Raw genomic sequence first — 14,210 nt, 5'->3', positions numbered from 1 at the left:
TCAGCGTTAGGCAAGGTTGGGAATAACCATAGTGGTAAGCAAGAAATGAGGTCAAAAAGATTCCTTTGTTATTTGAATATGGAAAAGAGGACCCAATAGAAAAGCAGTTAGCCACATGGTGAAGTGGGCAGAATGTAGGACATGGAGTCATGAATTCCAGGTTCATAATCAGTCTCAAACATTTGTTAGCCATGTGACCTTAAACAAGTCACTTAACTGCTATTTGCATCAGTTTCCTCATCTGTAAAATGGGGACAATATTGGCATTTACCTGACAGAGTTGTTGTGAGACTCAAATGAGATATGTGTAAAGTGTTTTGCAAACTTTAAAATATTACATAAGTGCTATCCATTATTACTATTATTAATATAATATAAATATTTAGTGGACCTAGTCATCAAGGTTATGTGATGTTCTTTAGCTTTGCTCAGCAGCACATGAGTTGGGGGAGAAGACAACAAATGGTGAGAGGAAGTCAAGTCTTACTGGGGCTTGGTAAGGTATAACCACCTTGCCCAGGACAAGGGATTCGAGTGTAGAGGATATAAGACCTTCGTTTTTAATACCATGCTTACCTTTAGTTTTTATTACCTCCATGCTTCAAAAGTTCCATACTTTGTGGGTAATCCCTCCATGGCACAGATAATAGCCCCTTCCTGAGTTGCTATGGCTATAGACATTTATCACCTCTTGACCAACCTTCTGCTAGGGAGTTGTTTACTTTACAACTTACACCACAATTCATCCCCCATACTTAAAGCCTTTTTGACTTAAGAACAACCTGACAGGGCTTGCACTCTTCTGGAATAATCTTCGAGCATCCAAGACCACCTCCATGCCATGATGACACACTGAAGTAGGATTTTAGTAAAAGTTTTGGGTCACATACATGTATATTTGTGTATAGCTGCTTGGTTGTCTGGATGTGTTGTCTATCTTTCATGCCTTGGTCACGAAGGAGGAAAAAAATTACTCCATGACTTTGGACCCTTATTAAAAATCAAAGCAAGAAAGACATGACATAAATCTTAATTTTCTAGTATATATTTAATTTCCATATTTTGTTCCCTCTCCACAGAAATTTTGAACATTCATCAAGGGCATATGTTCGTTCATCCAGAGGTAAAGGTCCTGTCATGCAGGGCAGAAACAGCTGGTGAAAATTCTCAGGAAATTGATGACCAACATTTCTCAAGAACATCACGTTCTAGATCTACCCTCAGACAAATTTGTCATAGGCCTTCTGGTAGTGAGTCTCCTTGGAAGTCAAGCACTAAGTCTGATGCAGATAAAAAAATTGTCATTCGGGCAAGGAAAAAAATGCAGCGTAGGAAACCACTGAATTCTAATAGCTCAACAGGATCCTTCTTTCTGAGTAATGGACTAGCTCAGTGGGGAGCTATATTCTTGGCTGTCTCATATCTTGTGGGAATGGGTTTATACAAACTAGCCAATTAGAAGGAAAGTAGAAAGATGCCGAATAGAAAAGAAACACTGAAACTTCAGAAAATGGAAATCTCTTCAAATAAAAATAATTCAACACAAAATTCTCTTTTGATATTAGTAATATATGAGATACCAAGAATGTTAAATAAGTTCTTCTTCCATTATGAGGTGTATTACTCTATTAATAGCCGATACAAACTGGAATTCCTTTGGCACATCATTTTCAGAAGCCGAAGATATTTCCACAGTAAGATGTTAGTGGAATTGTCTCCAATAGTAGAGGGAGCTCTTAATTTATGTATATTTCATTGAGTGTGATTTGCAATTATGTTGAAAATATACAATTCCTCCCTCAAAAAATAAATATCAAATGTAGTAAGTGAATAAATTAGAGGTGACTCCTCAGATAATAAAGAATGGCTGTATAGATAATACATATCTATTATCTACTTCTGCCAGATTTTCCCAGAGTAATTCAACTTGGAAAATAATAACCTTAGCAGAATGGTGGTGTGATTTAGTAGATAAAGGGTCAGTATGGCATCCAGGAAGACCTAGGTTCTACTGATGATTCTGACACCCACTAATAATATGGCCTGTGGATAAGTACCTTAACTGTTCAGTGCTTTATCAACTGTCAAAAACTACAAATCACAAACGAGTTGTCAATCTTCATTGATGGAGGGAATTTCCACATGGGAGGTTCTTTTCCTTGATAAAAATCACAGGTCCTGACTGAAACAAAGAGAAACCATGTTGGTATTTTTTATTTTATTTTTCTTCTGCAGCCTTTTTTTTCCCTTTTACTATTTACTCTGCATTACATGAATTTTATTACAAGATTTGTTTTCCTGAAAATGCTCCTTGCTATTCCTTTAGTTAGATATCAGTGCTGATACATGTTGATATTCATAAATTCTTTTTGGTGAGACAAACTTGAGTAAGAGATGGTCCTTGAGTAATCAGAGTACCATCCTGCTCCTTGTCCATCTCACACTATCCATTAAAGCCTTTGTGAATTTTTGATGTTTCCCAGATCCTAGATTAGCTTGGATACTAGGCCAGCATTCCTAATGTGATCCTTTCTCATTACTTTGTACAACTGTTCTTCCCTTCCCCCTTGTTTGGATTGATTCCTAATGAAGGATGATGCCTTGGACTTACTGAATTCCCCTGCCTTCTCATTTCCTCAGTATTTTTCTTCCATCTTCTTTTTCCCTGCTATTTTAGATAGACAAACCAACTGAAACTTTTAATATTCCACCCCCACCTAGAAGCAGCGAGCTGACCAAGCCCTAAAATCCATGAAGAAATGGCACTAGATAAGGTAGCACCCTTAGAAAGATTTTCTAGTAAATGTTGCCAAAGCTTAGAAATTGTGAGTGAATTAGTAAAATGGCAAAGCCTGAAAGCAGATGTTAACTTTAATCTGGAGGGGAAAAGCAGTTTACTCAGTGATCTGTGGCAAGTCCGCTACCTTGTAGTGGTTTGTATATTTTTTAAACTGAGCAAATTATAATGAAATTGACAGTTACTCTATTCTCATTTAGTTGAATAGGGATGAGAGAGGAAAAATATTATCACTATATCCAAGATTTACCATAATTCCCTTTATATTGTATATAAATCCATTATTTATTTTGAGATATTTTAAATTCAGGAAGCTAGGTGGCACAATGGATAGAACACTGTCCCTGGAGTCAGGAAGACCTGAGTTCAAATCAGACATTTATTAACTGTGTGACCTTGGACAAGTCACTTAGCCCTGTTTGTCTCAGTTTCCTCATCTGTAAAATGAGATGGAGAAGGAAATGGCAAACCCCTCCATTATCTTTGCCAAGAAAACCCCAAATTGGATTGTTAAGATCCAACTGCCACAACTGAACAACAGAATTTTAAATTAAATCATTATACAATAAAAACCTTAAATGTATTATTTTTTTGTCTTGCCTTTGAAAAGAAAAATAAATGATACAACATAAGCTGGCTGATATCAGAGATTTATTATTATTTTTAAAGCACAATCCCTGGGGTGAGTATGTATGGAAAGGACTTGAGTTCAGAACCCAGCTGTACCATTTCGTTCCTGTATGACCATGTGTAGTTATTTCACTCCATTGGCCATCAGTTCCTTATCTTCCAAATAAGAAAGTTAGGGTCATCTATAAGGTAACTTTCAGTTATAAATCTATGAGCTTATAAGGTCAGTTTCTCATACATTTATTATTTATCAAAACAGGACTGGAAGACTTTTGCTATGATAATGATGAACCCTAGTCCAGGCAAGATAAACATATGTAATGAAAACCCTATGTTAAATATGATTTCCATGGGTCAGTAGATCAATACAAAGACTTTTTAAACTGTGGAAACAAGTGTTCAGTTTTACCATGAAAGAATCAGAAAATTCAGTTGACAAAAGCATTTCATTCTTTAGCATTCTGGTTAATCATGGCTCTATATCTGGCTTAAGGGGAAAGGACTGAACTTGAAGTCACAAGACATGGGTCCAAATTGTCTTTCCCCTACTAGCTTTGTAACTATCAAGTCACTCAACCCTCTCTGAAGCTTCTGAACTCTTATGCTCTCTATGTTTCTGTCTCCTCATATATAGGGGACAGGGATAGAGATTGAGCCCATATTTTCAAGGTAATGCCCACAAGAGGAAATCATAGTCTACCAATGCAGATCAGTACCTTCTTTGTAACTTTAAATCTTAGAAACTTGCCTACAGCACCCAGGGTCATATAACAGGTCAGTGTCAGAAGCAGGACTTGACCCTAGGCCTTCCTGGTTTAGAGGCCTCTATCTCCTATACCATGCAGAGTCACATTTTCATCTGTATCTCTATGAAATGGAGAGCATTATATTTGTAGTACCTCCATAAGAGGAATTTGAGGAAAATGTTTTTTTTTTTTTAATAAACCTTAAAGTACAATAGAAATGCAAACTGTTTTAAGATCAAAGAGATCATTAACCATAGTTGGACTGCCTTAGGGGAAAGTAGGGTATATTTCAGAGTTTAGAGGAGGGTAAGTTAGGGAGTACAAGTCCAAGATCAGTTAAAGGAATTGACAATGTTTAGTCCAGAGAGGAATATGCTTGGAGGAGGTCATCATAGCTCTATTCAAGTATTTGAATGGTTGTTCCGGAAAAGATTTAGATTGATTCTGCCCAGCCCAAAGGGTGTAACTAGGAGCAATGAGAAGTTGGAAAAAGCTAAATTGAAATTTTCTATGAAGAAGAACTTCTTGACAATTAGAATGAACCCAAAGTGGTTTGGACTGCCCAGAGAGGTGAGAACTAGAGCTAAAAGGAGCCTTGAAATCCACCCAGTCCAACATCTAGATTTTATAGATAAGGTAACTGGAGTTCATGGAAATTCATAATTTATACAAGGTCACATAAGCAGCAAGCAGTAGAGGTGAGATTTGAACTCATTTCCTCTGACTCCAGCTAGAGCTCTTTCCATTTGATCATGCTGCTAAACCATGTTGTCAATGAAAGAAAGGATTGGAGACTTCTCTCATTCATAAAGTAGAGGAGTATATTATGAGTGCAGGCCAGCAGAGTTCCTACTCCAAACAGCACAATGTCAGTCAGCTGCTTTAGGGTGTGGGGACTGTTTCAACTTTGTCTTTGTTTTTTGCAGTGCCCATTCGCATCAGTGGAATGAGTTTCTCCATTAGGAGCTCCCAAAACCATGAGATCATGAATTTAAACTATGAAAAACCCAAATTATTTCTCAAGGACCACATACTCTGTTTCTTTTCCTTATTTTCTGTTCATTTTGATCACAAACATAATCAGATTTGCAAATACTGTACCAAAAGACAATTACAGTAATTAAGTCAGTATTTGGGCCATTTGTTAAAATGTTCCCAGAGCAAGGGCCAATATTTCTTTCTAAAATTCAGCTCTTAATGGTGCCGAAGGGTGCTTTTAAAGTTAGTTAACAAGAAGACTAATTAAACTACACACCAGTTTTTGTGCAGTATAGTATGTAAGTTTTTCAGTATCTTCACTGAAGGCACATGGCAGTCAACTCTTAGCAATTTCACAATTTCACAACAAGGGATATTTTGTGCAATTCAGTTGGAATGGGGTGGGAGGCCCTGTGGCCTTGTTCTTAGTCAATAAGCAAAAAAGAGGGAAGAGTGGATTCTGAAAAGTATAGAGCAAGGTGTTTAAATTAGATTCTTGGTAAAATTCCAAGACACATTGGTGAATGACCAATTATAGTCATCTAAAATAGGAAGTGTAGTGATCACAGAGAGCCAGCATATATTTCCCAAGAGCAGATCAGACTCACTTTGTTTTTTGACTTGTCAGGGTACTCTGGTGAGTCAGGGGAATGGAATGGTCATTATTTATCTAGATCTTAGCAAATATTGAACATCATCATTCTTATCATTTTGTGGACAACATAAAAAGATACACAATAAATAATAGGTAGATTAAGAACTGATACAATTATCAGGCCCAAAGTCCTTACTCACTTAAGTCATTTTAGGAAACTAAGCTACAGAAAAGTACCCCCAAGTATCTATCTGTGCTTGGTTTCTGCTTCTGTACTTTTTTACGAATAATTTAGATAAATGCATAGGTGGTATGTTCATCAATTTCATATGACACAAAAAGCTGAAAGGTGTAGCAAATTCATTGGATTACAGAGTCAAGATACAAAATATCTCATAAGACTCTGTTGGGTTTAATAAAACAAGATACGTTATAATAGAGATAGATGTAATAATGTCTTACAGTAAGTTTCCAAAAATCAACTCCATAATTATAAGATGGGGTAGAGATGTCTAGCTAAAAACTATTCTGAAAAACACTTGGATTTTTTAGTGGACTTCAAGTTCCATGTTCATTAAACATGTAGCCAGGAAAGCAGATGTGACTTTAAGAATCTGAAGTGATATATAGTGTACAAGACACAATCTTACTGTACTTTGCCCTGGGATGACCACATCTGAAATGTGTTCAGTCCTGAGCATCCCATATTAGAACGGAAAAACAAAAACTGGAAGACATTCAGAGAAGGACAACCCGGATGGAGAAAGGCTTGGAATCATGCCATAAAGGAATTGGTCAAAGGAACTGGAGTTGTTTAGCCTTGAGAATTAAAGCCTTGGATGAACATGATAACTATGTTCAGGTATTTGCAGACTTGTCATTCAGAAGTGCAATTCAGTTAGTCCTCTTGGCCAAAGAGCACAGTATTAGGAACAAAGAGAGGTTGTTATAAAGAGTCAACTTTATACTTGCTTTATGGAAATACTTGCTAAAAAGTAGAGCTCTCCATAAGTGGAAACGGCAGCTATGGGAGGCACATGATTGCCCCTCAGAAGAGTTTTTCAAGAAGAAGGCAGATAATGATTTGTCAGCTGGGTCATAATGTAGTACACTGGTAAAGGACAAGTTGAAATAGATGACCAAACTGTTAGGTCATATTTGGCTTCTAATCTTAGAGTTGAAAAAGGGGACTCTCTACTTTCTGAGGCAGCCCATTCTTATAGATAAGTCTAATTGTTGGGAGGTTTTGTTGTTTTCCTGATATCAAATTTATATTTGCCAGTTTACAGCTTCCACTCTTTGTATCTGATTTTGTCCTCTGGAGTGAAAATAAATGTCTAATCCCCCACATTAGAATGTAATCTCAGGAACTCTGATTTTGTCTTTCTTTGTATCCTTAGAGCTTAGCACAGTGCCTGAAACTTAAAACCTTAAGAAATGCTTCTTGACTGCTAGTCCCTCCACATGACAGACTTTAGATATTTGAAGTCAGCCCTCATGATTGACCTCAGTCTTCTCTTCCTAAGGCTAAACATCCCCATTTTCTTTAATTGATTCTGTTAACATAACTCATTATCATTCTCTTCTGAGTTCCCTTAGTTCTGCATAAAAGTTTCCACCACCCTTCCATTTACCCAGCCTCATAACCTTAGAGTCATGTTCAGCTCCTCATTCACTTTCACCCTACATATCCATTGAGCTGCCAGTTCTTATTGGAACTATCTTCCTGACACCTCTCATATCTGTCCCCTTCATTCTACTCACATGGTCATGACCTGTGGCTTCTATCATAATTCAGGTTCTCATCACCTCTTGCCTAGATTACTATAATTTATTATTCTGTCATTTTTTTTAGTTGTGTCTGACTCTTCATGATTCCATTTGGGGTTTTCTTGGCAAAGATGCTGAAATGGTTTGCCTTTTCCTTCTCCAGCTCATTTTAGAGATGAAAAAACTGAAGGAAACAGAGTTAAACATCTTCCCTGGGGTTACACAGCTAATCAGTGTTCAAAACTAAATTTTTGAACTTAGATCTTCCTGACGTCAGATCTGGTGCTGTCCCAAATTACTGCAAGAGTCTCCTAATTTTTCTCCTTGTTTCATCTCTCCTCTCTACAATTTATTTCCTATATAATTGCCAAAGTGATGTTCTGAAGATATGACTTTGACCATCACTCTTCTACTTAATAAATTCTAGTAGCTCCCTGTTTCCTCTAGGATCAAACACAAACTCTAGTTTGATATTAAAAGTACTTTGCAACATGACTCTAAACTATCTTTTTAGGTTTACTGTACATATTTTCTTTACTGCTGTCTACATTTCAGCCAAACCAGCCTTGTTCTTCCTTATGCATAGTATTCAATTTTCCTTCTCTGTGCCTCTTCATAAGCTGTCACTTATATCTGGAATGAATTTCCTCTTCACCTGTGCCTCTTAGAATTCCCAGCTTCCTTCAAAGCTCAGGTCTGATGCCACCTCCTATATAAAACCTTCCCTGATTCTTCCAATAGCTAATCCCTCTCCCTTCTGCTGTAAAATTATCTTGTACCTACTTTGTATATATTTCGTGTCTGCTTATATGTGTATAGGTCATTTCTTCTGCTACAAAGAAAGCCTATTGAGGTCAAGGACTTTTTCAATTCTTTCTTTGTATCTCTTGCACCTAATAGTTCCTGGTACATTTGTTGTTCAGTCATTTCTGTCACGTCCAACTCTTAATGATCCCATTTGGGGTTTTCTTGACAAGAGATACTAGAATAGTTTGCCACCTCCTTCTCCAACTCATTTTATACATAAGGGAACTGAGGCAAACAGGGTTAAGTGACTTGCCCAGAGTCACATGGCTAGCAAGTGTCTGAGGCCATATTGAAAAAAGTGGAGTTTGAAATGGGGGAGTGTAATGTTAATGCAAGGTTAATGGGGGGGGGGAGAGAAGAGTTAAAGATCTTCCCTGCCCATTACTAGGCTTCAAAACCTTTTGTTAATTTCTCTTGAGGCACTGGGTCAGAGGACCATACCCTCTTTCTCTGAAAAGCATATAAATACTCTGAAGTGAGGTTTTACTTTGGGGCTTAATCATTGTAAATGTTTATTTGGCCAGAGGAGACTCTGGGTAGTCACTAAAGAGCATCTACACCCCTCCCTCACACATTCTACCCTCCTTGAAAACCCAGATGTTGATGCTTTTCTCTCTGGTAACTATGTATGTATTGCTTTTGGTCAGACAATTGGAAACCCTGTCTGTTGGTCTTTGTTTTTCTGTTTGTATTTTTTCTGAAGTTCAGGGAGCTGACATTTCCCCTGAAATAAGTGAATGTTATATGTATTTGATTAAAGTGATTGTTGACCTGGCCAAAGTTGCTTTCTTTTAGAAAAGCATATCTAAGAACCTGTACAGCAGGTCCTCCTATGCATGCCAGGGTCCTTGTTGTTACAAGGGGAAATTATGATTTTATATATGCTGAGTTCTAGTCTACGGTTGTACATCTGATAGAAATGTTAAGCAAGGAGTTAGAAATAGGGCTTTATCAAGACTTGAGCTCCTGATTGGGACATTTTCAGTACAGAAGTAATAGTGGAAATTGCCTAATTTGATGGACTCTGTGAAAGAGTGAATCCAGAAAGAAAAGTTTGAAAGTAGAAATGAGGGAATTGATAGGAAAAGTCTAGTCAGATACACCATCTATAGAAAAAGACCTGTAAATTAAAGTGGCCCATCAATGAATCTGAAGCAGTAATACAGAGTGCCCTTCTGAAAAACAATAGTACCAACAAAACAATCTACCCTATACTATGTGGTATAAATTGAATTAAAATCTCATCAATATGTCATCATACACAAATGAGAATATATACACTTCTATATACACATAGGTATAGATTGGAAAGTACTCATATACTTTTCTAAATAAGGACATATGTATACATAACTATGTGTATGTATTTATGTGTATATACATGTGATTATCATTAAAATAACAATCCCTAAAGGATCATGATCCTTTTTTTCCTAATGAATATTTGATGATATTTTAGACAGAGTGCCTTCTGCTATCACTGCTTTGGACCATCTGTATGCCATTAGAGACTAATTGCTAATATTTACATAGCAATTTCAAAGAGGCATTACATCCATTATCTCATTTGGTCCTCCTAATAGCTTTGTTGGTTGGTTGGTTGTTGTCCTTCCTTCTAATACAGGACTCAAATGACATCACTATGTTGAGGTCAAGGTACAATGTGTCCAACTCCGGTTAAACAGGCTCTCCCACAGTTCAGGCACAAATATACCTATTTGGGAGGGAGGTAAGTCTATATTTGTGAACTTTGGAGCTACTACAGTTCTGCTTTGCTCATAGAGTACAACACCTTCTTTGACACAGGCATGCCAGGATGGGCCATCCTGTGCCAGTGTCTTCTATATCACACAGTCAATTCCAAAATTCTTCAGAGAAAAAAATAGAGAAAAATAGTTTTGTATAGTAGAGATGAAGTAATTTTATCAGTGTCGTCTAGCTAGTAAGTGGGATAGGCAAGATGTTAACCTAGGTCCCCTGACTCCAATTCATTATTCTTCTCAATCTCCCATGCTGGGAGACAAATGCCCCAAGAAATAGATGACAGATGATGATAGGTAGGTAGACAGATAGACAGACAGACAGATAGATAGATAGATAGATAGATAGATGATAGATAGATAGATAGATAGACAGATAGATAATGATGATGATAGACAGACACAGACAGACAGACAGACAGATAGATAGATAGATCGATAGTAAGCATTTATTAAGCACTGACTATGTACAGAGGTTTATGTTAAAGTATAGGGCAAACAAATCCAAGCAAGCGAGATAGTCTCTATTCCCAAACAGTGTTTTTTTTTTAAATAGGAAAAAATGTATACAGAAGAGCTGTAAAGGGAGGAAAGAAATTGAGGATGCATGTCAAAGAGACTGTAGGAAGTAGCTTAGCGGCCTGGTTCCAGGCTATATAAGGGAAAGGGCCCATTCTTTAGGGGGTTAGAGCCAGAATTAGACTTCAAATTTCCAGAGGGATAGAAATGATCAGAGAGTAGGACCATGAGGAGAATAGCTTTTGTAACTGCAGAAGAATATGTTTTCACTCTTCCCTACCTTTTATACAAGTCTGCCATGTAATAGTATAGGGCCTAGGACAAACAGACATCTACCCCTTTTAGTGGTAATATCCAGTGATGCCTCAATGGTGGGACCAGCAGCTCACATGCTTGATCCACAGCTGCAGACGGTGTGCACCAAGTAAAGTTGCTTGTTCTTGGCCAGACAGAGTTATCAGTTATCCAAGTTATCAGTAAGTGATCCTCTGTTTGATCAATCATAAACCTTATTTAATTTTCAATTTTTGTTTTACTTTAAGAATGTGAATGATGGAGGTTCATAAACTACTTCAGTAGTTTGAAACTACTGTTGTGTAATATAAGCCTGAAACCTTTCAGTAATATAGCCAGAAGCAGGGTATATTATTAATTTAGACACAGACATGTATGTATATCTACATATTTCTTTTGTTTTACATATTCATACATAGATTGAAATATAAAAATAGATAGGGAAATAGATATAAATTGACTTCTATTTAATTCTGGTCCTAAAAGGCTTTAATAATTTTTTTAAATGAATGTCTATTTACTTTTCATCGTCCTAACCCTATGGTGCCACACAAATCTCAAGCTGAATTTGTGAAGAAAGAAATAAAGATGAACAGAGCATCAACAATACTATTCCTCAAGTTCTTGCTTTTAAAACTAATTTTCTTGAATGAAAATATTTAATAAGCACTTATTATGTGCTAGGTACTATGTTGAGGCTGAAAGAAACAAATAGAAAAAAGGAAGACAGTCCTTGCCCTGAAGATTACATTCTGCTAGGAGAAGACAACACATTTAGGAGAATGATGGCCAGGGGATTATTTTTGGTCTAGAAAGTCACAGGGATAGTGAGGGGAGCCAACAGACAGTCCACTGACATTCCCTCTCCCATCTCTGAAAGTCTGTTTGAAAAGAACAGAAATTTGCTGGTCTTGTTTTCACAAACTTTATAATAGATTTCTTTCTGTCTTTCCTAAGCCCAGTAATATGTACTATTCCTTGACGGTACTTTATCTGACGTTTATCTCCTATCATTTGTGTCTTAATTTCTCTTACCATGGAAAAAAATTCTTGGCATCTCTGATTTCCTCATTATACACATTGACATAAGATCATTCCTAGGTTTGGGACGAGAAGGCAACTCAGAAGCCATCCCATTCAAACTTCTTGTTTTATAGCCGAGAAAACCGAGGCCCATGTAGGTTAACTGACCCAAGGTCATTCTGATATTAAATAGCAGAATCATCATCCATTCCTAAGTCATCTTATTTCACAGGCAGTGGGTTTTCATTGGCTAATTCTTTTCAAATCAAAAACTCTGGATTAGAAAACAGAGTATGGGAGATATAAATAATATAGTTCTGAGATTTTTTTTGTCACAATTTGTTCTTTGTTATTCTGTTTCTCTTCCTTTTTCTTTATTCATAAATCTAGATGTCCCCATTTGTCGTGGATCTGTATCGTCTTTTTTAGGTCACAGATCTTCTTTAAGATTTGTTAAAAAATTTTTATGGCCTTGAAAAATTACATGAGTTTAATGCTTATAAATTCCACTCAATTTTGTATAGCCAGATATACTAGTCCTTAAACATAATTTGATCTCTTAAATTCATTTGTCCACAGGAATTGCAATGGAATATGGGGAAGGAGAAGTAATCCTGAGATTTGCCTATGTCTCTTCAGATTTAACATTTTTTTCCCTACAGAAAAGGGACTGAAACCAGAATCTGTCTGTGAAATTCAATATGTGCTTAAATTTGTCTTTTTCCTCTTTGTGGTCATAGTTCATTTTTTTGTAGCTTTTGAAGTATTATAAAATTGCTATAACTTTTTAAGCTTTAGTTTAGTCAATGAAAATTAAACGTCTGATGATTTTGGAGAAATATACTACAACGTCCAGTAAGCATAATATGCAGTCTGCCAAATTTGATAGCTGCCTCCTAACATACTTACTTAGTCTTCCCAATAATTTGTCTCTTTTTCCTTCAGGTGAGTCTGATCTTTGTAAGAACTCAGAAGAGGTAATAAATACCACAGAAGGAAAATGTGATGTGATTCACCACCAGTAGATTTGAGACATCTTAAAGGCTTCTGATGTATCACAAATGAGAGGTAATTCCATTTTTAATAGTCTTGAAACATAATTTCCAAAGAGTATATACATATATATATATAGTTTATCATAAAGATATTTATATGAGTTGTTTTATTTGAATATTCTATTAGAATACTTTCCCCTAAAGGTTCTTATGTAACTTTTATTAACAGTCTTATGAAAGAAAGAACATTCATAACTGCATAACTCTTCTGGGTCACTGGCAGTTTTATTCATACATGACATCAATAGTCAAAATTTTAGAATCTAAATGAAAATCAAAGTAAATATTGTGGACTGCTGTTGTTACCATAATGACAGAATGAGAAAATAGCAGAGGAACAAGAGTTTGGAAATGCTCTCTATAGAAACAATAACTACCAATTAAAATAAAGAGCTATGACTTTTTCTCCCCAGCTCAATGTCATAGACTATAATTAATGTATAGGGGCATCCTGCATATATAGTGATCATTTCTAAATGATCAAGTTTTGGCAGGACGGATCCTTCCTTTCATGGCTTTCTTTAAGTAGTATTAGGTTGGCAAAATTTTCATCAGGAAATTTAGCTGGGTCCTGTAAAGTCTTTTGACTTGAATCTGATAAAGGCAGCTAGTTTCACAGATCAAGCAATCAAAGCAGTTATGAATCCCTTACTTACGCACTAGGCCCATGCGTGTGCTAAATGCTAAAGATCCAAAGAAAGAAAAAACATGTATGTATATATATATATATATATATATTCTAATGGAGGAAGCATGATAATAGGTACACATAAAATGCTTGTAGAGTAGACAAATTATTGTATTCCTCAGGATCACCTTGAACATATTTAGGCTACACAACCTGACCAGGTGTTCAATGGAATCCCTCATTGAGTTCATACTTCCGATCTCCATGTTCCTTTGATTCAGTTACATTGTTGTCTTCCATTTTCTGTGCTTCAAAATAGTAATAGCCAACTTCAAACATGCTATGGGGGCCAAAGATCCTTGGTTTTGGTTCTATACCTTCTGGCTCAGAAGTATTTCTATTTTTCACTACTGGATTATAGAATTTTAGAGCTGGAAAAGATGTTAGTACTCATATATTCTGAGTCCCTAATTTTATGGATAATTGAGTATAGGTCCAGAGCAGAAGTGACTTGTTGAAGGTCACACATGGCAGAAGTGTTTGAGTGGAAATTTAGGCCCCAGGTCTTCTGATTTTCAATCCAGCATTTTTTTTATCATCCATCAGAC

At 36.4% G+C, this 14,210-nt stretch overlaps 1 protein-coding gene across 6 annotated transcripts in view; it reads left to right on the top strand.

The window, feature by feature from the left end:
• The window catches only part of PDE1A (phosphodiesterase 1A), a 489,884-nt gene that overhangs the window by 471,362 nt on the left and 4,312 nt on the right, over positions 1 to 14,210 (top strand). For 5 of the 6 annotated variants that reach the window (XM_072612561.1, XM_072612565.1, XM_072612562.1 and 2 more), the window contains one exon: positions 1,080 to 3,429. In XM_072612561.1, coding sequence (XP_072468662.1) covers positions 1,080 to 1,459 — 380 coding nt within the window. In that variant the 3' untranslated portion in view covers positions 1,460 to 3,429. Of the gene's footprint in view, positions 1 to 1,079; positions 3,430 to 12,864; positions 12,988 to 14,210 lie in introns of those variants that run through there. The other variant, XM_072612567.1, reaches the window with a different exon arrangement.

Source organism: Notamacropus eugenii, chromosome 5, assembly GCF_028372415.1.
Source record: "Notamacropus eugenii isolate mMacEug1 chromosome 5, mMacEug1.pri_v2, whole genome shotgun sequence".
NCBI lineage: Eukaryota > Metazoa > Chordata > Mammalia > Diprotodontia > Macropodidae > Notamacropus > Notamacropus eugenii.
The sequence above is the reverse complement of the archived record's forward strand: the minus strand, read 5'-3'. Positions and strand labels throughout refer to the sequence as shown.